The sequence below is a fragment of the Pristiophorus japonicus genome, chromosome 10 (genome assembly GCF_044704955.1).
Source record: "Pristiophorus japonicus isolate sPriJap1 chromosome 10, sPriJap1.hap1, whole genome shotgun sequence".
Taxonomy (NCBI): Eukaryota; Metazoa; Chordata; class Chondrichthyes; family Pristiophoridae; genus Pristiophorus; species Pristiophorus japonicus.
In genome coordinates, this window is record NC_091986.1 from 219,387,895 (window position 1) to 219,413,949 (window position 26,055).

Below are 26,055 nucleotides of genomic sequence, written 5' to 3' on the forward strand. Positions count from 1 at the left end.
GGAGTTCAGAAGAATGAGAAGTGATCTTATTGAAAAGTATAAGATTATGAGGGGGCTTGACAAGGTGGATGCAGAGAGGATGTTTCCACTGATAGGGGAGACTAGAACTAGGGGGCATAATCTTAGAATAAGGGGCCGCCCATTTCAAACTGAGATGAGGAGGAATTTCTTTGCTCAGAGGGTTGTAAATCTGTGGAATTCGCTGCCTCAGAGAGCTGTGGAAGCTGGGACATTGAATAAATTTAAGACAGAAATAGACAGTTTCTTAACCGATAAGGGGTTATGGGGAGCAGGCAGGGAAGTGGAGCTGAGTCCATGATCAGATCAGCCATGATCGTATTAAATGCAGAGTAGGCTCGAGGGGCTGTATGGCCTATTCCTGCTCCTATTTCTTATGTTCTTATGTTACACTGTCCCATCAAACACTCCCAGGCCAGGTACAGCACGGGTTAGATACAGAGTAAAGCTCCCTCTACACTGTCTCATCAAACACTCCCAGGGCAGGTACAGCACGGGGTTCGATATAGAGTAAAGCTCCCTCTACACTGTCCCATCAAACACTCCCAGGGCAGGTACAGCACGGGGTTCGATACAGAGTAAAGCTCCCTCTACACTGTCCCATCAAAATCTCCCAGGGCAGGTACAGTACGGGGTTAGATACAGAGTAAAGCTCCCTCTACACTGTCCCATCAAACACTCCCACGGCAGGTACAGCACGGTTTGATACAGAGTAAAGCTCCCGCTACAGGGGAACCAGTGGATGTGATGTATTTGGACTTCCAAAAGGCATTTGACAAGGTGCCACACAAAAGGTTACTGCACAAGATAAAAGTTCATGGGGTTGGATAGAGGATTGGCTAACTAACAGAAAACAGAGAGTTGGGTAAAGCACGGGGTTTGATATAGAGTAAAGCTCCCTCTACACTGTCCCATCAAACACTCCCAGGGCAGGTACAGCACGGGGTTCGATACAGAGTAAAGCTCCCTCTACACTGTCCCATCAAACACTCCCAGGGCAGGTACAGCATGGGTTAGATACAGAGTAAAGCTCCCTCTACACTGTCCCATCAAACACTTCCAGGGCAGGTACAGCATGGGGTTTGATATAGAGTAAAGCTCCCTCTACACTGTCCCATCAAACACTCCCAGGGCAGGTACAGCACGGGGTTTGATATAGAGTAAAGCTCCCTCTACACTGTCCTATCAAACACTCACAGGGCAGGTACAGCACGGGTTAGATACAGAGTAAAGCTCCCTCTACACTGACCATCAAACACTCCCAGGGCAGGTACAGCACGGGGTTAGATACAGAGTAAAGCTCCCTCTACACTGTCCCATCAAACACTCCTAGGGCAGGTACAGCACGGGGTTAGATACAGAGTAAAGCTCCCTCTACACTGTCCCATCAAACACTCCCAGGACAGGTACAGCACTGGTTAGATACAGAGTAAAGCTCCCTCTACACTGTCCCATCAAACACTCCCAGGACAGGTACAGCACGGGTTAGATACAGAGTAAAGCTCCCTCTGCACTGTCCCATCAAACACTCCCAGGGCAGGTACAGCACGGGTTAGATACAGAGTAAAGCTCCCTCTACACTGTCCCATCAAACACTCCCAGAGCAGGTACAGCACGGGGTCAGATACAGAGTAAAGCTCCCTCTACACTGTCCCATCAAACACTCCCAGGATAGGTCCAGCACGGGTAAGATACAGAGTGATTATTTGTCCCTTTTCTGTAATTCTTTTCTCTTCATCACAGCCCATCAGTTGTGGGACATTGAATGTTTTAATTTGCTGGAATGTGTAAGAAAGCAGGAGGGTGCGATGGAGATAGGGCTGTCCCATCATGCTTAGCGCCAGCGAATGCCTTCTATTCAAACCATCATGCCCACAGCTTTAATACCAGGTTTTCCATTCCACTATGATTCCTGGGTGTGCCCGATCTCACAGGAACATGGGAACAGGAGGAGGCCATTCAGCCCCTCGAGCCTCTTCCGCCATTCAATGAGGTCATGGCTGATCTGCGACCTAACTCCGTATACCTGTGAACCTGTGTTATTCTCTACCACAGAAAGTTGTTGAGACCAGTCCGTTAGCTATATTCAAAAGGGAGTTAGATGTGGCCCTTACAGCTAAAGGGATCAAGGGGTATGGAGAGAAAGCAGGAAAGGGGTACTGAGGTGAATGATCAGCCATGATCTTATTGAATGGCGGTGCAGGCTCGAAGGGCCGAATGGCCTACTCCTGCACCTATTTTCTATGTTTCTCGACCCGCCTTTGGCCTGTATCACTTAATACATTTGGTTAACTGGAATGACCGAAGTTATTAACCAAACAACAATCTCCTTCGGAATGCTCTGTTTGCTCCCGCTCTCCAGCCAATAAAAACAATAAAAACAGAGACCAGACAGCTGTGCGGTTAGGACATTGAGGTGAGATGTGGAGATTCGGCAATAAAACTGTGTTTGAAGAAGATTACACAGTCATTATAATTCCAGTTTAGTATTGTGTTACACAATGTTAGATAGTAGCTACAGCACAGAAACAGGCCATTGGGCCCCAGCGCTCCGTGCCGGGGTTTATGCTCCACACCAGCCCCCTCCCACCCCTCTCCATCTCACCCCATCACCATATCCTCCTATTCCTTTCTCCCTCATGTGTTTATCCAGCTTCCCCTTAAGTGCATCGATATTATTCATCTCAACCCCTCCCTATGAACATAAGCAATAGAAGCAGGTGTCGGCCATTTGGCCCCTCAAGCCTGCTGCGCCATTTAATACGATCATGGCTGATCTGATCATGGACTCAGCTCCACTTCCCTGCCTGATCCCCATAACCCTTTACTCCCTTATCACTCAAAAATCTGTCTCTCCCCCTTAAATATATTCAATGACCCAGCCTCCACAGCTCTCTGGGGCAGAGAATTCCACAGATTTACAACCCTCTGAGAGAAGAAATTCCTCCTCATCTCAGTTTTAAATAGGCAGCCCCTTATTCTGAGACTTTGCCCCCAGTTTTAGTTTTCCCTATGAATGGAAATATCCTCCCTGCATCCACCTTGTCGAGCCCCTCATTATCTTATATGTTTCGATAAGATCTCCTCTCATTCTTCTGAACTCCAATGTGTATCGGTCCAACCCACTCAACCTTTCCTCATAAGTCAACCCCCTCATCTCCGGAATCAACCGAGTGAACCTTCTCTGAGCTGCCTCCAAAGCAAGTATATCCTTCCTTAAATATGGGGACCAAAACTGTACGCAGTGCTCCAGGTGTGGCCTCACCAGTACCCTGTACAGTTATAGCTGATATATTCAAGAGGGAGTTAGATGTGACCCTTATGGCTAAAGGGATCAAGGGGTATGGAGAGAAAGCAGGAATGGGGTACTGAAGTTGCATGATCAGCCATGATCATATTGAATGGTGGTGCAGGCTCAAAGGGCCGAATGGCCAACTCCTGCACCTATTTTCTATGTTTCTATGTTTCTCTGCTTTTATACTCTATCCCCCTTGCAATAAAGGCCAACATTCCATTTGCCTTCCTGATCACTTGCTGTACCTGCATACTAACTTTCATGTGGCAGCGAGTTCCACATTCTCACCACTCTCTGGGTAAAGAAGTTTCTCCTAAATTCCCCATTGGATTTATTAGTGACTGTCTTATATTCATGGCCCCTAGTTCTGGTCTCCCCCATAACTGGAAAGACCTTCTCTACGTCTACCCTATCGATCCCTGTTGTAATTTTAAAGACCTTTATCAGGTCACCCCTCAGAGGCCCAGCCTGTTCACACTTTGCTGATAGTTATAACCTCTCAGTCTTGGTATCATACTTGGAAATTTATTTTTCACTTTCACCAGTGCCTCTATATCCTTTTTCTAATATGGCGACCAGAACTGTGCACAGCACTCCAACTGTGGCCTAACCAAGGTTCTATACATCACTAAAACAGATTATCTGGTCATTACCACATTGTTGTTTGTGGGACACTGCTGTGCGCTCATTGGCTGTCATAGTGTACAGATTCCTTAAGAGGCATGACAGGATTAACGCTGAGAAGATGTTTCCTCTGGCTGGGGAGTCTAGAACCAGGGGTCACACAGTCTCACGATAAGGGGTCGGCCATTTAGGACTGAGATGAGGAGGAATTCCTTCACTCAGAGGGTGGTGAATCTTTGGAATTCTCTGCCCCAGAGGGCTGTGGATGCTCAGTCGTTGAGTATATTCAAGGCTGAGATCGATAGATATTTGGATATTAAGGGTATCAAGGGATATGGGGATAATGCAGGAAGGTGGAGTGGAGGTAAAAGATCAGCCATGATCTTATTGAATGGTGGAGCAGGCTCAAGGGGCCATATGGCCGACTCCTGTTCCTAATTTATATGTTCTTAGAAGCCCTGGAAAGCTAATGCAGTGCATCTTGTAGATAAAGGCTGATGTGCGGCGCTAATGTTACTTGCCACTTAAGTGTCAGGCATTGACTATCACCAACAAGCGAGAGTCTAACCACCGCCCCTTGACATTCAACAGCATTACTATTATCGAATCCCCCACCATCATCATCCTCGAGGTCACCATTGACCAGAAACTTAACTGGACCAGCCACATAAATACTGTGGCCACAAGAGCGGGTCAGAGGCTGTGTATTCTGTGGCCAGTGTCTCACCTCCTGACTCCCTAAAGCCTTTCCACCATCTACAAGGCACCAGTCAGGAGTGTGATGGAATACTCTCCACTTGCCTGGATGAGTGCAGCTCCAACAACACCATCCAGGACAAAGCAGCCGCTTGATCGGCCCCCCATCCACCACCTTCAACATTCACTCCCTCCACCACCGGCGCACCGTGGCTGCAGTGTGTACCTTTACAAGATGCACTGCAGCAACTCGCCAAGGCTTCTTCAGCAGCACCTCCCAAATCTACGACCTCCACCACCTAGAAGGACAAGGGCAGCAGGCGCATGGGAACACCACCACCTCCACGTTCCCCTCCGAGTCACACACCATCCTGACTTGGAAATATATCGGCCGTTCCTTCATCGTCGCTGGGTCACAATCCTGGAACTCCCTCCCTAACAGCACTGTGGGAGCACCTTCACCACACAGACTGCAGCGGTTCAAGAAGACGGCTCACCCCCACCTTCTCAGAATGATACCCTGACTTCAAAGGTGAAGTTATGAAGAGAATGTTATGTATGAAAAAAGAGTCAGACTGAATACTGTGAGCTCAAAGTAAAGTGTGACCGTAGTCTTTTATTGCAGGTCTCCAGAGTGCCTCTCCAACCTGTGAAGCCTCCTTAAATACCTGTGCTCCCAAGGGATAATGGGATCCCTTGGGACTCCAGGGGATGAGCCCTCTGGTGGCTGTACAGAGTAAATACAAGTTTACATATATAACAGAGAGATTACACAAATTTGGGCTGTATGCCCTAGAATTTAGAAGGTTGAGGGGTGATCTGATCGAAGTTTTCAGGGTATTACGGGGAACAGAGAGGATAGATAGACAGAAACTATTGCCACTGGTTGGGGAGTCTAGGACTAGGGGCACAGTTTAAACATTAGAGCCAGACCTTTCAGGAGTGAAGTTAGGAAACACTTCTACACACACAGGGCGGTAGGAGTTTCGAACAATCTTCCACAAACGACAATTGACGCTGGGTCAATTGTCAATTTTATATCGGAGATTGATAGCTTTCTGTTAACCAAAGCTATTAAGGGATATGGGCCAAAAGCTGGTAGATGGAGTTAGGTCGCAGATCAACCATGATCTCATTGAATGGCGGAACAGGCTCGAGGGGCTGAATGGCCTCCTCCTGTTCCAATGTTCTCGAGGGCAACTCGGAATGGGCAATAAATGGCGGCCTTGCCAGCGACGCCCACATCCTGTGAACTAATTTTTAAAAAAAGATTGTACATAAGAAGATAAGAAATAGGAGCAGGCCATTTGGCCGACTCAAACATGATCATGGCTGATCCGATCATGGACTCAGCTCCACTTCCCTGCCCGCTCCCCATAAGCTTTTACTCCCTTATCGCTCAACAATCTGACCATCTCCGCCTTAAATATATTCAATGACCCAGCCTCCACAGCTCTCTGAGGCAGAGAATTCCACAGATTTATAACCCTCTGAGAGAAGAAATTTCTCCTCTCAGTTTTAAATGGGCGGCCCCTTATTCTAAGATCATACCCCCTAGTTTTAGTTTCCCCCATCAGTGGAAACATCCTCTCTGCATCCACCTTGTCAAACCCCCTCATAATCTTATACGTTTCGATAAGATCATCTCTCATTCTTTTGAACTCCAATGAGTGGAAACCCAACCTACTCAACCTTTCCTCATAAGTCAACCCCCTCATCAACCTTCTCTGAACAGCCTCCGATGCAAGTATATCCTTTCGTAAATACGGAGTTGGGGACTGTACGGGGTGCTGCGGTGGTGGAGGGAGTGGGTGTTGAAGTTGGGGTCAAACCTCCCCTGAGAATGGTCAATGTTGGGGAATGTGTGGCCTGGAACAGGACAAAGAGGACTACAGCTCCCAGAATGCAGCAGCGCCGCGCGGGCTGTGCGCCTGCGCGCCGCGGGGACGGCTGGGAAGTGTAGTGACCGACGCGGTGAACTACAACTCCCGGGGTGCAGCGGGCGCGGCTGCGCAGTAGCGACCGCGAGCAGGCCGTGCGACGGTGCGAGAGTCGGAGCGGCGCCGTGTCAGCGGCCGTGTGGAGGCAAGGAAGTTGGGGACCATGGCGGTGTCCAGGGAGCCGGCGCGGGGCCTGGTAACGCGCTTCCTCCGGGCCAGCTGGACTCTGAGCCAAGCGGGCCGCCTCGCAGCGGCGAACCGAGCCGCCGGCATCGGGCGGCCTCCCACCATCGGGAGCCGCTGTCGGCCCGCCTCACAGCTGCAGTGTCAGCCTCCCGCCACCGGTGGCCGCTGTCGGCCCACCTCGCAGCTGCACTTTCAGCCTCCCGCCACCGGGAGCCGCTGTCGGCCCGCCTCACAGCTGCACTTTCAGCCTCCCGCCACCGGTGGCCGCTGTCGGCCCACCTCACAGCTGCAGTTTCAGCTTCCCGCCGCCTGGAGCCGCTGTCGGCCCGCCTCACAGCTGCACTGTCAACCTCCTATCACCGGTGGCCGCTGTCGGCCCACCTCACAGCTGCACTTTCAGCTTCCCGCCGCCTGGAGCCGCTGTCGGCCCGCCTCACAGCTGCACTTTCAGCTTCCCGCCGCCTGGAGCCGCTGTCGGCCCGCCTCACAGCTGCACTGTCAGCCTCCCACCACCGGTGGCCGCTGCCGGCACATGTCTTGGCTGCACTCCCCGGCTCTGACCGCTAGCTGGCGCTGCCTGCCTATACCCGGGCTGCAGTTCAAGGCGGTGGCCATGGGGAGGCGGTCAGGGCCGGGGGACGAGCAGGGAGATTGGGGACTGGGAGCCTCGGCCGGTCTCTGCACCCTGGGTGCCGCCCTGGTCTACTGCTACAGCCGAACGTCGGGGTCCGATGGTGAGTAATCGCCCCGTAACAACAACAACTTGTGTTTATATAGCGTCTTTAACGTAGTAAAACATCCCAAGGCGCTTCACAGGAGCGATTGTCAGACAACCACTCGTCGGTCGTGGCTCAGGGGGCAGTACTCTCGCCTGTGAGGAGCAAGGTTGTGGGTTCAAGTCCCACTCCACGAACTTGAGCACAAAATCTCGGCTGACACTCCAAATGGGGTTAAGATGTAGATCAGCTATGATCTCACTGAATGGGGGAATAGGCTCGAGGGGCTGAATGGCCTCCTCCTGGTCTTGTGTTCCTATCAAACGGCCTTTAGCAAAGTCACAAATGACATCCATTGTGACTGACAAAAACAAACTTTTCTTCCTCGACCTGTGACACGGTTGACCACTCTATCCTCCTCCAACACCTCTCCACCATCGTCCAGCTGGGTGGGACTGCACTCGCCTGGTTCCATTCTTATCCATCTAATGGTAGCCAGAGAATCTCCAGCAACGGCTTCTCTTCCCGCCCCCGCATCGTTACCTCTGGTATTCCCCAAGGATCTATCCTTGGCCCCCTCCTATTCCTCATCTACATGTTGCCCCTCGGCGACATCATCCGGAAACACAGCGTCAGTTTCCACATGTACGCTGAGACACCCAGCTCTACCTCACCCCCACTTCTCCCCACCCCTCCTCGGTCTCTCAATTGTCAGACGGCCTGTCCCACATCCAATTATGGATGAGCAGAAATTTTCTCCAATTAAATATTGGGAAGACCGAAGCCATTGTTTTCGGTCTCCGCCACAAACTCCGTTCCCTAACCACTGACTCCATCCCTCTCCCCAACTCCTGTCTGAGGCTGAACCAGACTGTTCCCAACCTTGGCGTCACATTTGACCCTGAAATGAGTTTCTGACCACACATCCACTGAATATCTAAGGCCGCCTATTTCCACCTCTAACATCGCCCGTCTCCGTCTCCGCCTCTGCCTCAGCTCATCCGCTGCTGAAACCCTCATCCATGCCTTTGTTACCTCCAGACTTCACTATTCCAACGCACTCCTGGCTGGCCTCCCCTGACATCCCTTCATCAACTTGAGCGCATTCAAAACTCTGCTGCCCGTGTCCTAACTCACCTAGTCCCGTTTTCCCATCACCCCTGTGCTCGCTGACCTACATTGGCTCCCAGGTACCAAGTGCCTCTAATTTAAAGATTTTCATTCTCGTGTTCAAATCCTTCCATGATATCGAGCTACAAGGGTTAAAGTACAGGCTGCACAGACTGGGCCTGTATTCCCTCGAGTGTCGAAGATTGAGGGGCGATCTAATCGAGGTGATTAAAGGATTCGATCGGGTGGATCGAGAGAAACTGTTCCCTCTGGTGGGGGGAGTCCAGAACAAGGGGCAGGACCTTAAACTTAGAGCCCGGCCGTTCAGGGTGATGTCAGGGAGCACTTCTTCACACAAAGGGTGCTGGGAATCTGGAACTCTCTCCCCCCAGAAAAAGCTGTAGAGGCCGGGAGGTAGGGGGGAATCAATTGGAGATTTTAAGACTGAGAGGGATAGAGTTTTGCTGAGTAAGGGTATCACAAGATATGGAGCAAAGGCAGGTAAATGGAGTTGAGGTACAGATCAGCCATCGATGGTAGAATGGGCTCGAGTGGCTGAATGGCCTCCTCCTGTTTCTATAAACTGGGACTCCTTGGAAGAAAGGTTAAGGAGAGACGGGATTGAGGTGCTCAAATGTATTATATAAATAGGGAAAGTTTTCCCACTGGCTGGTCAATAGCTCAGGGGAGATAAGTCGAGTTATTTTTATGCAGAAGGCACTGAGGAGACTGAAAGCCCGACCAGAAACAGCGCTGGATACAGAATCTATCGTCGCTTTTACAGGGGAAGTGGATAAACCGTTGTACAAGAGCATGCTAAACAAGGTTTGGTGGTAGATTTGAGGGCCTGGTCTTCGAACACTCTTTTCCTCAGGTGGCCAAAGGTTGCACTGGCATGCTGGAGGCGGTGTTGAATCTCCTCGTCAATGTCCACATGCCAGACACGAGACTCCCAAAGCAAGCGCTCTACTCGGAACTCCTACACAGCAAACGAGCCCCAGGTGGGCAGAGGAAACGTTACAAGGACACCCTCAATGCCTCCCTGATAAAGTGCAACATCCCCACCGACACCTGGGAGTCCCTGGACAAAGACCGCCCTAAGTGCATCCGGGAGGGCGCTGAGCACCTCGAGTCTCGTCGCCGAGAGCATACAGAAACCAAGCGCAGGCAGCGGAAGGAGCGTGCGGCAAACCAGACTCCCCATTCACCCTTTCCTTCAACCACTGTCTGTCCCACCTGTGACAGGGACTGTAATTCCCATATTGGACTGTTCAGCCACCTAAGGACTCATTCTAAGAGTGGAAGCAAGTCTTCCTCGATTCCGAGGGACTGTCTATGATGATGAAACAGAGTTTGAGAAATGGGGACTAAAGGGAGATAGCATTCAGAGAGCGCGCAAAGGCACGACGGGCCAAATAGCCTCCTTGTGTGCTGTGAGCAAGGGGACAATCTATGGACCAGGCTCCCGAGGGGAAACTGTGCAAGCAGTCAGTGTCGATCCATTCAGGTGCTAACTCGATAAAACTCCTTTCAGGAAATAATACTTTAAGAACATAAGAAATAGGAGCAGGAGTCAGCCATACGGCCCCTCGAGCCTGCTCCGTCATTCAATAAGATCGTGGCTGATCTGATCATGGACTCAACTCCACTTCCCTGCCCGAACCCCATAACCCTTAATGGAGTATAATGTGGGAAAATGTGAAGTTATCCACTTTGACAGAAAAAATAGAAAAGCAAATTATAATTTAAAAGGAGAAAAATTGCAAAATGCTGCAGTATAGAGGGTCGTTGTACATGAAACACAAAAAGTCAGTATGCAGGTACAGCAAGTGATCAGGAAGGCAAATGGAATGTTGGCCTTTATTGCAAGGGGGATAGAGTATAAAAGCAGAGAAGTCCTGCTACAACTGTACAGGGTATTGGTGAGGCCACACCTGGAGTACTGCGCACAGTTTTGGTCTCCGTATTTAAGGAAGGATATACTTGCTTTGGAGGCTGTTCAGAGAAGGTTGATTCTGGAGATGAGGGGGTTGACTTATGAGGATAGGTTGAGTAGGTTGGGCCCCTACTCTTTGGAGTTCAGAAGAATGAGGGGTGATCTTATTGAAACATATAAGATAATGAGGGGGCTTGACAAGGTGGATGCAGAAAGGATATTTCCACTGATAGGGGAAACTAAAACTAGGGGACATAGTCTCAGAATAAGGGGCCGCCCATTTAAAACTGAGATGAGGAGGAATTTCTTCTCTCAGAGGGTTGTAAATCTGTGGAATTCTCTGCCCCAGAGAGCTGTGGAAGCCAGGATACTGAATATATTTAAGGCGGAGATAGACAGATTTTTGAGCGATAAGGGAGTAAAGGGTTATGGGGAGCGGGCGGGGAAGTGGAGCTGAGTCCATGATCAGATCAGTCATGATCTTATTGAATGGCGGAGCAGACTCGAGGGGCCAGGGGCCAAATGGCCGACTCCTTCTCCTATTTCTTAGGTTCTTAACCTTTTCGTTCAAAAATCTGTCTATCTCCGCATTAAATATATTCAATGACCCAGCCTTCACACTCTCTGGAGCAGAGAATTCCACAGATTGACAGAGAGAAGAAATTCCTTCTCCTTTGAATGCAATAATTTGAGACGTGCCGTGTGGGTAGCTTGGGAGGAACAGAGGACGTTGGACCTGTGGTTCCCAAAGCTCTCCCCCAGGGGGTTTTCCTCACCTCCTGTCTGGGTCTGTTGTAGACGCATTGATCGAGATTGATCGCTGTGATTGGTCAACAACTCTAGTATCGTTGGATCATCGATTCCCAGGATGGGAGAAGGTGAGCGAGATGGACCCGGGACTGTTGTGGTTTAGCTGGCTGGGATCCTGTTATTTTGACGAATGCCATCTGACTGACTCTCCATTGTTTTTTCCCCAGGTCAAGCGCTGCTGGAAGCCTCCCGATTGAGCAACATCTCCGAGGTCAGCAGGTAGGCAGTGCGCGGGCGGGGCCCAGACTCCATAACACGCACAAACACCCGGAATCCCGTCTGCCCTCGCTTCCCTCGCCTCCGAGTCCCACTCCAGAGACCCGAGCACAACATCCAGGCTGACAATCCCAGTGCAGTACTGAGGGAGTGCTGCACTGTCGGAGGAGCAGTACTGAGGGAATGCTGCACTGTCGGAGGGGCAGTACTGAGGGAGTGCTGCACTGTCGGAGGGGCAGTACTGAGGGAGCGCTGCACTGTCGGAGGGGCAGTACTGAGGGAGTGCCGCACTGTCGGAGGGGCAGTACTGAGGGAGCGCCGCACTGTGGGAGGGGCAGTACTGAGGGAGCGCCGCACTGTCGGAGGGGCAGTACTGAGGGAGAGCCGCACTGTCGGAGGGGCAGTACTGAGGGAGCGCCGCAGTGTCGGAGGGGCAGCACTGAGGGAGCGCCACACTGTCGGAGGGGCAGTACTGAGGGAGCGCCGCACTGTCGGAGGGGCAGTACTGAGGAAGAGCCGCACTGTCGGAGGGGCAGCACTGAGGGAGCGCCGCACTGTCGGAGGGGCAGTACTGAGGGAGCGCCACACTGTTGGAGGGGCAGTACTGAGGGAGCGCTGCACTGTGGGAGGGGCAGAACTGAGGGAGTGCTGCACTGTGGGAGGGGCAGTACTGAGGGAGCGCCACACTGTGGGAGGGGCAGTACTGAGGGAGTGCCGCACTGTCGGAGGGGCAGTACTGAGGGAGCGCCGCAGTGTCGGAGTGGCAGCACTGAGGGAGCGCCACACTGTCGGAGGGGCAGTACTGAGGGAGCGCCGCACTGTCGGAGGGGCAGTACTGAGGGAGTGCCGCACTGTCGGAGGGGCAGCACTGAGGGAGCGCCGCACTGTCGGAGGGGCAGTACTGAGGGAGCGCCGCACTGTCGGAGGGGCAGTACTGAGGGAGCGCTGCACTGTGGGAGGGGCAGAACTGAGGGAGTGCTGCACTGTGGGAGGGGCAGTACTGAGGGAGCGCTGCACTGTGGGAGGGGCAGTACTGAGGGAGCGCCGCACTGTCGGAGGGGCAGTACTGAGAGAGCGCCGCACTGTCGGAGGGTCAGTACTGAGGGAGCACCGCACTGTCGGAGGTGGCATCTTTCAGATCAGACATTAAACCGAGGCCCCGTCTGCTCTCTCAGCTGGACGTAAAAGATCCCATGTCCTAACTGCCCCGTGTCCTAACTCGCACCAAGTCCCACTCACCCATCACCCCCTGTGCTCACTGCCCTGTGTCCTAACTCGCACCAAGTCCCACTCACCCATCACCCCCTGTGCTCACTGCCCTGTGTCCTAACTCGCACCAAGTCCCGCTCACCCATCAACCCCTGTGCTCACTGCCCCGTGTCCTAACTCGCACCGAGTCCCGCTCACCCATCACCCCCTATGCTCACTGCCCTGTGTCCTAACTTGCACCAAGTCGCACTCACCCATCACCCCCTGTGCTCACTGCCCTGTGTCCTAACTCGCACCAAGTCCCACTCACCCATCACCCCCTGTGCTCACTGCCCTGTGTCCGAACTCGCACCAAGTCCCGCACACTCATCACCCCCTGTGCTCACTGACCCGTGTCCTAACTCGCACCAAGTCCCACTCACCCATCACCCCCTGTGCTCACTGCCCCGTGTCCTAACTCGCACCGAGTGCTGCTCACCCATCACCCCCTGTGCTCGCTGCCCCCTGTCCTAACTCGCACCAAGTCCTGCTCACCCATCACACCCTGTGCTCACTGCCCCATGTCCTAACTCGCACCGAGTCCCCCTCACCCATCACCCCCTGTGCTCACTGACCCGTGTCCCAACTCGCACCGAGTCCCGCTCACCCATCACCCCCTGTGCTCGCTGCCCCGTGTTCTAACTCGCACCAAGTCCCGCTCACCCATCACCTCCTGTGCTCGTGCTCCGTGTCCTAACTCGCACCAAGTCCTGCTCACCCATCACCCCCTGTGCTCGTTGCCCCGTGTCCTAACTCGCACCAAGTCCCACTCATCCATCACACCCTGTGCTCACTGCCCCGTGTCCTAACTCGCATCAAGTCCCGCTCACCCATCACCCCCTGTGCTCACTGCCCCGTGTCCTAACTCGCACCAAGTCCTGCTCACCCATCACCCCCTGTGCTCGCTGCCCCATGTCCTAACTCGCACCAAGTCCTGCTCACCCATCACACCCTGTTGCTCACTGCCCCATGTCCTAAATCACACCGAGTCCCCCTCACCCATCACCCCCTGTGCTCACTGACCCGTGTCCCAACTCGCACCGAGTCCCGCTCACCCATCACCCCCTGTGCTCACTGCCCCGTGTCCTAACTCGCACCAAGTCCTGCTCACCCATCAACCCCTGTGCTCGCTGCCCCATGTCCTAACTCGCACCAAGTCCTGCTCACCCATCACACCCTGTTGCTCACTGCCCCATGTCCTAAATCGCACCGAGTCCCCCTCACCCATCACCCCCTGTGCTCACTGACCCGTGTCCCAACTCGCACCGAGTCCCGCTCACCCATCACCCCCTGTGCTCACTGCCCCGTGTCCTAACTCGCACCAAGTCCCACTCACCCATCACCCCCTGTGCTCACTGCCCTGTGTCCTAACTCGCACCAAGTCCCGCACACCCATCACCCCCTGTGCTCACTGACCCGTGTCCTAACTCGCACCGAGTCGCACTCACCCATCACCCCCTGTGCTCACTGCCCCGTGTCCTAACTCGCACCAAGTCCTGCTCACCCATCACCCCCTGTGCTCACTGCCCCATGTCCTAACTCGTACCGAGTCCCCCTCACCCATCACCCCCTGTGCTCACTGACCCGTGTCTCAACTCGCACCGAGTCCCACTCACCCATCACTCCCTGTGCTCACTGCCCCGTGTCCTAACTCGCACCAAGTCCCACTCACCCATCACGCCCTGTGCTCACTGCCCCGTGTCCTAACTCGCACCCAGTCCCACTCACCCATCACCCCCTGTGCTCACTGCCCCATGTCCTAACTCGCACCAAGTCCCACTCACCCATCACACCCTGTGCTCGCTGCCCCGTGTCCTAACTCGCACCAAGTCCCGCTCACCCATCACCCCCAGTGCTCACTGCCCCGTGTCCTAACTCGCACCCAGTCCTGCTCACCCATCACACCCTGTGCTCACTGCCCCATGTCCTAACTCGTACCGAGTCCCCCTCACCCATCACCCCCTGTGCTCACTGACCCGTGTCCCAACTCGCACCGAGTCCCACTCACCCATCACTCCCTGTGCTCACTGCCCCGTGTCCTAACTCGCACCAAGTCCCACTCACCCATCACGCCCTGTGCTCACTGCCCCGTGTCCTAACTCGCACCCAGTCCCACTCACCCATCACCCCCTGTGCTCACTGCCCCATGTCCTAACTCGCACCAAGTCCCACTCACCCATCACACCCTGTGCTCGCTGCCCCGTGTCCTAACTCGCACCAAGTCCCGCTCACCCATCACCCCCAGTGCTCACTGCCGCGTGTCCTAACTCGCACCCAGTCCCACTCACCCATCACCCCCTGTGCTCACTGCCCCGTGTCCTAACTCGCACCAAGTCACCCATCACCCCCTGTGCTCACTGCCCCGTGTCCTACCTCACACCGAGTCCCACTCACCCATTACCCACTGTGCTCACTGCCCCGTGTCCTAACTCACACCGAGTCCCACTCACCCATCACCCCCTGTGCTCACTGCCCCGTGTCCTAACTCGCACCAAGTCACCCATCACCCCCTGTGCTCACTGCCCCGTGTCCTAACTCACACCGAGCCCCACTCACCCATCAACCCCTGTGCTCACTGCCCCGTGTCCTAACTCACACCGAGTCCCACTCACCCATCACCCCCTGTGCTCACTGCCCCATGTCCTAACTCACACCGAGTCCCACTCACCCATCACCCCCTGTGCTCACTGCCCCATGTCCTAACTCGCACCAAGTCCTGCTCACCCATCACACCCTGTGCTCACTGCCCCGTGTCCTAACTCGCACCAAGTCCTGCTCACCCATCACACCCTGTGCTCACTGCCCCATGTCCTAACTTGAACCGAGTCCCCCTCACCCATCACCCCCTGTGCTCACTGACCCGTGTCCCAACTCGCACCGAGTCCCGCTCACCCATCACCCCCTGTGCTCACTGCCCCGTGTCCTAACTCGCACCAAGTCCCACTCACCCATCACCCCCTGTGCTCACTGACCTGTGTCCGAACTCGCACCAAGTCCCGCACACCCATCACCCCCTGTGCTCACTGACCCGTGTCCTAACTCGCACCAAGTCCCACTCACCCATCACCCCCTGTGCTCACTGCCCCATGTCCTAACTCGCACCAAGTCCTGCTCACCCATCACCCCCTGTGCTCGCTGCTCCGTGTTCTAACTCGCACCAAGTCCCGCTCACCCATCACCCCCTGTGCTCGCTGCTCCGTGTCCTAACTCGCACCAAGTCCTGCTCACCCATCACCCCCTGTGCTCGTTGCCCCGTGTCCTAACTCGCACCAAATCCCACTCATCCATCACACCCTGTGCTCACTGCCCCGTGTCCTAACTCGCACCAAGTCCTGCTCACCCATCACCCCCTGTGCTCGCTGCCCCATGTCCTAACTCGCACCAAGACCATCTCACCCATCACACCCTGTGCTCACTGCCCCGTGTCCTAACTCGTACCGAGTCCCCCTCACCCATCACCCCCTGTGCTCACTGACCCGTGTCCCAACTCGCACCGAGTCCCGCTCACCCATCACCCCCTGTGCTCACTGCCCCGTGTCCTAACTCGCACCAAGTCCCCCTCACTCATCACCCCCTGTGCTCACTGACCCGTGTCCCAACTCGCACCGAGTCCCGCTCACCCATCACCCTCTGTGCTCACTGCCCCGTGTCCTAACTCGCACCAAGTCCCACTCACCCATCACCCCCTGTGCTCACTGCCCTGTGTCCTAACTCGCACCAAGTCCCGCACACCCATCACCCCCTGTGCTCACTGACCCGTGTCCTAACTCGCACCGAGTCCCACTCACCCATCACCCCCTGTGCTCACTGCCCCGTGTCCTAACTCGCACCAAGTCCCGCTCACCCATCACCCCCTGTGCTCGCTGCTCCGTGTCCTAACTCGCACCAAGTCCTGCTCACCCATCACCCCCTGTGCTCGCTGCCCCGTGTCCTAACTCGCACCAAGTCCCACTCACCCATCACACCCTGTGCTCACTGCCCCGTGTCCTAACTCGCACCAAGTCCTGCTCACCCATCACCCCCTGTGCTCGCTGCCCCATGTCCTAACTCGCACCAAGTCCCACTCACCCATCACCCCCTGTGCTCACTGTCCCGTGTCCTAACTCGCATCAAGTCCTACACACCCATCACCCCCTGTGCTCGCTGCCCCGTGTCCTAACTCGTACCGAGTCCCCCTCACCCATCACCCCCTGTGCTCACTGACCCGTGTCCCAACTCGCACCGAGTCCCACTCACCCATCACTCCCTGTGCTCACTGCCCCGTGTCCTAACTCGCACCAAGTCCCACTCACCCATCACGCCCTGTGCTCACTGCCCCGTGTCCTAACTCGCACCCAGTCCCACTCACCCATCACCCCCTGTGCTCACTGCCCCATGTCCTAACTCGCACCAAGTCCCACTCACCCATCACACCCTGTGCTCGCTGCCCCGTGTCCTAACTCGCACCAAGTCCCGCTCACCCATCACGCCCTGTGCTCACTGCCCCGTGTCCTAACTCGCACCCAGTCCCACTCACCCATCACCCCCTGTGCTCACTGCCCCGTGTCCTAACTCGCACCAAGTCACCCATCACCCCCTGTGCTCACTGCCCCGTGTCCTAACTCACACCGAGTCCCACTCACCCATCACCCCCTGTGCTCACTGCCCCGTGTCCTAACTCACACCGAGTCCCACTCACCCATCACCCCCTGTGCTCACTGCCCCGTGTCCTAACTCGCACCAAGTCACCCATCACCCCCTGTGCTCACTGCCCCGTGTCCTAACTCACACCGAGTCCCACTCACCCATCACCCCCTGTGCTCACTGCCCCGTGTCCTAACTCACACCGAGTCCCACTCACCCATCACCCCCTGTGCTCACTGCCCCATGTCCTAACTCACACCGAGTCCCACTCACCCATCACCCCCTGTGCTCACTGCCCCATGTCCTAACTCACACCGAGTCCCACTCACCCATCACCCCCTGTGCTCACTGCCCCATGTCCTAACTCACACCGAGTCCCACTCACCCATCACCCCCTGTGCTCACTGCCCCATGTCCTAACTCACACCGAGTCCCACGCACCCATCACCCCCTGTGCTCACTGCCCCATGTCCTAACTCACACCGAGTCCCCCTCACCCATCACCCCCTGTGCTCACTGCCCCATGTCCTAACTCGCACCGAGTCCCGCTCACCCATCACCCCCTGTGCTCGCTGCCCCGTGTCCTAACTCACACCCAGTCCCACTCACCCATCACCCCCTGTGCTCGCTGCCCCATGTCCTAACTCACACCGAGTCCCGCTCACCCATCACCCCCTGTGCTCACTGCCCCATGTCCTAACTCGCACCAAGTCCTGCTCACCCATCACCCCCTGTGCTCGCTGCCCCATGTCCTAACTCGCACCAAGTCCTGCTCACCCATCACACCCTGTTGCTCACTGCCCCATGTCCTAAATCACACCGAGTCCCCCTCACCCATCACCCCCTGTGCTCACTGACCCGTGTCCCAACTCGCACCGAGTCCCGCTCACCCATCACCCCCTGTGCTCACTGCCCCGTGTCCTAACTCGCACCAAGTCCTGCTCACCCATCAACCCCTGTGCTCGCTGCCCCATGTCCTAACTCGCACCAAGTCCTGCTCACCCATCACACCCTGTTGCTCACTGCCCCATGTCCTAAATCGCACCGAGTCCCCCTCACCCATCACCCCCTGTGCTCACTGACCCGTGTCCCAACTCGCACCGAGTCCCGCTCACCCATCACCCCCTGTGCTCACTGCCCCGTGTCCTAACTCGCACCAAGTCCCACTCACCCATCACCCCCTGTGCTCACTGCCCTGTGTCCTAACTCGCACCAAGTCCCGCACACCCATCACCCCCTGTGCTCACTGACCCGTGTCCTAACTCGCACCGAGTCGCACTCACCCATCACCCCCTGTGCTCACTGCCCCGTGTCCTAACTCGCACCAAGTCCTGCTCACCCATCACCCCCTGTGCTCACTGCCCCATGTCCTAACTCGTACCGAGTCCCCCTCACCCATCACCCCCTGTGCTCACTGACCCGTGTCCCAACTCGCACCGAGTCCCACTCACCCATCACTCCCTGTGCTCACTGCCCCGTGTCCTAACTCGCACCAAGTCCCACTCACCCATCACGCCCTGTGCTCACTGCCCCGTGTCCTAACTCGCACCCAGTCCCACTCACCCATCACCCCCTGTGCTCACTGCCCCATGTCCTAACTCGCACCAAGTCCCACTCACCCATCACACCCTGTGCTCGCTGCCCCGTGTCCTAACTCGCACCAAGTCCCGCTCACCCATCACCCCCAGTGCTCACTGCCCCGTGTCCTAACTCGCACCCAGTCCTGCTCACCCATCACACCCTGTGCTCACTGCCCCATGTCCTAACTCGTACCGAGTCCCCCTCACCCATCACCCCCTGTGCTCACTGACCCGTGTCCCAACTCGCACCGAGTCCCACTCAGCCATCACTCCCTGTGCTCACTGCCCCGTGTCCTAACTCGCACCAAGTCCCACTCACCCATCACGCCCTGTGCTCACTGCCCCGTGTCCTAACTCGCACCCAGTCCCACTCACCCATCACCCCCTGTGCTCACTGCCCCATGTCCTAACTCGCACCAAGTCCCACTCACCCATCACACCCTGTGCTCGCTGCCCCGTGTCCTAACTCGCACCAAGTCCCGCTCACCCATCACCCCCAGTGCTCACTGCCCCGTGTCCTAACTCGCACCCAGTCCCACTCACCCATCACCCCCTGTGCTCACTGCCCCGTGTCCTAACTCGCACCAAGTCACCCATCACCCCCTGTGCTCACTGCCCCGTGTCCTACCTCACACCGAGTCCCACTCACCCATTACCCACTGTGCTCACTGCCCCGTGTCCTAACTCACACCGAGTCCCACTCACCCATCACCCCCTGTGCTCACTGCCCCGTGTCCTAACTCGCACCAAGTCACCCATCACCCCCTGTGCTCACTGCCCCGTGTCCTAACTCACACCGAGCCCCACTCACCCATCAACCCCTGTGCTCACTGCCCCGTGTCCTAACTCACACCGAGTCCCACTCACCCATCACCCCCTGTGCTCACTGCCCCATGTCCTAACTCACACCGAGTCCCACTCACCCATCACCCCCTGTGCTCACTGCCCCATGTCCTAACTCGCACCAAGTCCTGCTCACCCATCACACCCTGTGCTCACTGCCCCGTGTCCTAACTCGCACCAAGTCCTGCTCACCCATCACACCCTGTGCTCACTGCCCCATGTCCTAACTTGAACCGAGTCCCCCTCACCCATCACCCCCTGTGCTCACTGACCCGTGTCCCAACTCGCACCGAGTCCCGCTCACCCATCACCCCCTGTGCTCACTGCCCCGTGTCCTAACTCGCACCAAGTCCCACTCACCCATCACCCCCTGTGCTCACTGACCTGTGTCCGAACTCGCACCAAGTCCCGCACACCCATCACCCCCTGTGCTCACTGACCCGTGTCCTAACTCGCACCAAGTCCCACTCACCCATCACCCCCTGTGCTCACTGCCCCATGTCCTAACTCGCACCAAGTCCTGCTCACCCATCAAACCCTGTGCTCACTGCCCCGTGTCCTAACTCGCACCAAGTCCTGCTCACCCATCACCCCCTGTGCTCGCTGCTCCGTGTTCTAACTCGCACCAAGTCCCGCTCACCCATCACCCCCTGTGCTCGCTGCTCCGTGTCCTAACTCGCACCAAGTCCTGCTCACCCATCACCCCCTGTGCTCGTTGCCCCGTGTCCTAACTCGCACCAAATCCCACTCATCCATCACACCCTGTGCTCACTGCCCCGTGTCCTAACTCCCACCAAGTCCTGCTCACCCATCACCCCCTGTGCTCGCTGCCCCATGTCCTAACTCGCACCAAGACCATCTCACCCATCACACCCTGTGCTCACTGCCCCGTGTCCTAACTCGCACCAAGTCCTGCTCACCCATCACACCCTGTGCTCACTGCCCCGTGTCCTAACTCGTACCGAGTCCCCCTCACCCATCACCCCCTGTGCTCACTGACCCGTGTCCCAACTCGCACCGAGTCCCGCTCACCCATCACCCCCTGTGCTCACTGCCCCGTGTCCTAACTCGCACCAAGTCCCCCTCACCCATCACCCCCTGTGCTCACTGACCCGTGTCCCAACTCGCACCGAGTCCCGCTCACCCATCACCCTCTGTGCTCACTGCCCCGTGTCCTAACTCGCACCAAGTCCCACTCACCCATCACCCCCTGTGCTCACTGCCCTGTGTCCTAACTCGCACCAAGTCCCGCACACCCATCACCCCCTGTGCTCACTGACCCGTGTCCTAACTCGCACCGAGTCCCACTCACCCATCACCCCTTGTGCTCACTGCCCCGTGTCCTAACTCGCACCAAGTCCCGCTCACCCATCACCCCCTGTGCTCGCTGCTCCGTGTCCTAACTCGCACCAAGTCCTGCTCACCCATCACCCCCTGTGCTCGCTGCCCCGTGTCCTAACTCGCACCAAGTCCCACTCATCCATCACACCCTGTGCTCACTGCCCCGTGTCCTAACTCGCACCAAGTCCTGCTCACCCATCACCCCCTGTGCTCGCTGCCCCATGTCCTAACTCGCACCAAGTCCCACTCACCCATCACCCCCTGTGCTCACTGTCCCGTGTCCTAACTCGCATCAAGTCCTGCACACCCATCACCCCCTGTGCTCGCTGCCCCGTGTCCTAACTCGTACCGAGTCCCCCTCACCCATCACCCCCTGTGCTCACTGACCCGTGTCCCAACTCGCACCGAGTCCCACTCACCCATCACTCCCTGTGCTCACTGCCCCGTGTCCTAACTCGCACCAAGTCCCACTCACCCATCACGCCCTGTGCTCACTGCCCCGTGTCCTAACTCGCACCCAGTCCCACTCACCCATCACCCCCTGTGCTCACTGCCCCATGTCCTAACTCGCACCAAGTCCCGCTCACCCATCACCCCCTGTGCTCACTGCCCCGTGTCCTAACTCGCACCAAGTCCCCCTCACCCATCACCCCCTGTGCTCACTGACCCGTGTCCCAACTCGCACCGAGTCCCGCTCACCCATCACCCTCTGTGCTCACTGCCCCGTGTCCTAACTCGCACCAAGTCCCACTCACCCATCACCCCCTGTGCTCACTGCCCTGTGTCCTAACTCGCACCAAGTCCCGCACACCCATCACCCCCTGTGCTCACTGACCCGTGTCCTAACTCGCACCGAGTCCCACTCACCCATCACCCCTTGTGCTCACTGCCCCGTGTCCTAACTCGCACCAAGTCCCGCTCACCCATCACCCCCTGTGCTCGCTGCTCCGTGTCCTAACTCGCACCAAGTCCTGCTCACCCATCACCCCCTGTGCTCGCTGCCCCGTGTCCTAACTCGCACCAAGTCCCACTCACCCATCACACCCTGTGCTCACTGCCCCGTGTCCTAACTCGCACCAAGTCCTGCTCACCCATCACCCCCTGTGCTCGCTGCCCCATGTCCTAACTCGCACCAAGTCCCACTCACCCATCACCCCCTGTGCTCACTGTCCCGTGTCCTAACTCGCATCAAGTCCTGCACACCCATCACCCCCTGTGCTCGCTGCCCCGTGTCCTAACTCGTACCGAGTCCCCCTCACCCATCACCCCCTGTGCTCACTGACCCGTGTCCCAACTCGCACCGAGTCCCACTCACCCATCACTCCCTGTGCTCACTGCCCCGTGTCCTAACTCGCACCAAGTCCCACTCACCCATCACACCCTGTGCTCACTGCCCCGTGTCCTAACTCGCACCCAGTCCCACTCACCCATCACCCCCTGTGCTCACTGCCCCATGTCCTAACTCGCACCAAGTCCCACTCACCCATCACACCCTGTGCTCGCTGCCCCGTGTCCTAACTCGCACCAAGTCCCGCTCACCCATCACCCCCTGTGCTCACTGCCCCGTGTCCTAACTCGCACCCAGTCCCACTCACCCATCACCCCCTGTGCTCACTGCCCCGTGTCCTAACTCGCACCAAGTCACCCATCACCCCCTGTGCTCACTGCCCCGTGTCCTAACTCACACCGAGTCCCACTCACCCATCACCCCCTGTGCTCACTGCCCCGTGTCCTAACTCACACCGAGTCCCACTCACCCATCACCCCCTGTGCTCACTGCCCCGTGTCCTAACTCGCACCAAGTCACCCATCACCCCCTGTGCTCACTGCCCCGTGTCCTAACTCACACCGAGTCCCACTCACCCATCACCCCCTGTGCTCACTGCCCCGTGTCCTAACTCACACCGAGTCCCACTCACCCATCACCCCCTGTGCTCACTGCCCCATGTCCTAACTCACACCGAGTCCCACTCACCCATCACCCCCTGTGCTCACTGCCCCATGTCCTAACTCACACCGAGTCCCACTCACCCATCACCCCCTGTGCTCACTGCCCCATGTCCTAACTCACACCGAGTCCCACTCACCCATCACCCCCTGTGCTCACTGCCCCATGTCCTAACTCACACCGAGTCCCACGCACCCATCACCCCCTGTGCTCACTGCCCCATGTCCTAACTCACACCGAGTCCCCCTCACCCATCACCCCCTGTGCTCACTGCCCCATGTCCTAACTCGCACCGAGTCCCGCTCACCCATCACCCCCTGTGCTCGCTGCCCCGTGTCCTAACTCACACCCAGTCCCACTCACCCATCACCCCCTGTGCTCGCTGCCCCATGTCCTAACTCACACCGAGTCCCACTCACCCATCACCCCCTGTGCTCACTGCCCCGTGTCCTAACTCGCACCGAGTCCTACTCACCCATCACCCCCTGTGCTCACTGCCCCGTGTCCTAACTCACACTGAGTCCCACTCACCCATCACCCCCTGTGCTCACTGCCCCGTGTCCTAACTCGCACCGAGTCCCACTCACCCATCACCCCCTGTGCTCACTGCCCTGTGTCCTAACTCGCACCGAGTCCCGCTCACCCATCACCCCCTGTGCTCGCTCACCGTCCATTGACTCCCGGTCCAGCAACGCCTCGATTGTAATATTCTCATCCTTGTTTTCAAACCCCTCCATGGTCTCAGTAAACGGTTCCACAAAGTCTCTCAACCTTAAACCGAGCTGGTGCTCGGATCCCCACCGGTCTCGAACATGCGGTTAGCTGTGAGTGGTGGGGCCAGTGGCAGCCCAGGGTGGGCAACTCTGACCACCCAGCTGTCCGTCACAGGCTCGCCAGCCCCGCCCCTCCCCTGCCCCACCCTGGCTCCTCCCCCAGCCCCACCCCTCCCATTCCCCAGCCCCTCCCCCAGCCCCACCCCTCGGCTCCTCCCCCGCTCCCTAGCCCCTCCCCCAGCCCTGTCGCTCTCCCAACTCCGCCCCTTCTTCTCCACCTGCTGTTCGGGTGGGAGCTCAAGGATCCTGACCCAGCGATAATGATGGGGAACGTGGAGGTGGTGGTGTTCCCATGCGCCTGCTGCCCTTGTCCTTCTAGGCGGTAGAGGTCGCGGGTTTGGGAGGTGCTGCTGAAGAAGCCTTGGCGAGTTGCTGCAGTGCATCTTGTAGATGGTGCACACTGCAGCCACGGTGCGCCGGTGGTGGAGGGAGTGAGTGTTGAAGGTGGTGGATGGGGGGCCAATTAAGGCAGGTGACCAAAAGCTTGGTCCACGAGGTCGGTTTTAAGGAGCGTCTTAAAGGAGAAAAGAGAGGTAGAGAGGTGGAGAGGTTTAGGGAGGGAGTTCCAGAGCTTGGGGCCCAGGCAGCTGAAGGCACGGCCACCGATGGTGGAGTCATTTAAAATCGGGAATGCATTAAGAGACCAGAATTAGAGAAGCGAAGAGATGTTGGAGGGTTGTAGGGCTGGCGGAGGTTACGGAGATAGGGAGAGGTCTGGGGGAAGGCCACTCGTCTCACAACTCCAGCCAGTTCAGTCGAGCTCACAGAGGCAGAGGAGGAGTTTCACACTGGGTGCTGAGTTATCGAAACAGCCACCGGGGGGAGCTGTTGATGCATTGTCTGCTTGTTTCTCCCTGAATCCCAGCGAGGGCAAAGCTGCACCATCACCCGGATCTGCAAACACGTTCAGCACCGGGGGCCATCCCGTGTCGCCCCTGCTCGTGCAGGCAGCCCCCTCCTACTCACCGCACCCAACACCCCCCTTCACCCAACCCCCCCTCCACCCAACCCCCCCCCCCTCCACCCAACCCTCCCCTCTCCACCCAACCCCCCCTCTCCACCCAACCCTCCCCTCTCCACCCAACCCCCCCCTCTCCACCCAACCCCCCCCTCCACCCAACCCCCCCCTCCACCCAACCCCTCCCTCCACCCAACCCCCCTCTCCACCCAACCCCCCCCTCCACCCAACCCCCCCTCCACCCAACCCCCCCCTCTCCACCCAACCCTCCCCTCTCCACCCAACCCTCCCCTCTCCACCCAACCCTCCCCTCTCCACCCAACCCTCCCCTCTCCACCCAACCCTCCCCTCTCCACCCAACCCTCCCCTCTCCACCCAACCCCCCCCTCTCCACCCAACCCCCCCCTCTCCACCCAACCCCCCCCTCCACCCAACCCCCCTCTCCACCCAACCCCCCCTCTCCACCCAACCCCCCCTCTCCACCCAACCCCCCCTCTCCACCCAACCCCCCCTCTCCACCCAACCCCCCCTCTCCACCCAACCCCCCTCTCCACCCAACCCCCCCTCTCCACCCAACCCCCCCTCTCCACCCAACCCCCCCTCTCCACCCAACCCCCCCTCTCCACCCAACCCCCCCTCTCCACCCAACCCCCCCTCTCCACCCAACCCCCCCTCTCCACCCAACCCCCCCTCTCCACCCAACCCCCCCTCTCCACCCAACCCCCCCTCTCCACCCAACCCCCCCTCTCCACCCAACCCCCCCTCTCCACCCAACCCCCCCTCTCCACCCAACCCCCCCTCTCCACCCAACCCCCCCTCTCCACCCAACCCCCCCTCTCCACCCAACCCCCCCTCTCCACCCAACCCCCCCTCTCCACCCAACCCTCCCCTCTCCACCCAACCCCCCCTCTCCACCCAACCCCCCCCTCTCCACCCAACCCCCCCTCTCCACCCAACCCCCCCTCTCCACCCAACCCCCCCTCTCCACCCAACCCCCCCTCTCCACCCAAACATCCACTCTCCACCCAAACATCCACTCTCCACCCAACCCCTCCCCTCCACCCAACCCCCCCCTCTCCACCCAACCCCCCCTCTCCACCCAACCCCCCCTCTCCACCCAACCCCCCCCTCTCC

At 57.5% G+C, this 26,055-nt stretch overlaps 1 protein-coding gene across 3 annotated transcripts in view; it reads left to right on the top strand.

Annotated features, from left to right (window-relative positions):
* The first annotated feature begins 6,639 nt into the window (after window positions 1-6,639).
* Window positions 6,640-26,055, top strand: part of clpb (ClpB family mitochondrial disaggregase) — a 212,643-nt gene continuing 193,227 nt past the window's right edge. For all 3 annotated transcript variants that reach the window (XR_011595709.1, XM_070892578.1, XM_070892579.1), the window contains exons 1-2: window positions 6,640-7,493; window positions 11,499-11,550. Coding sequence is in view for 2 of the 3 variants with exons in the window: in XM_070892578.1 (XP_070748679.1) it covers window positions 6,737-7,493; window positions 11,499-11,550 (809 nt within the window). In the remaining variant the exon portion in view is untranslated. The remainder of the gene's footprint in view (window positions 7,494-11,498; window positions 11,551-26,055) is intronic.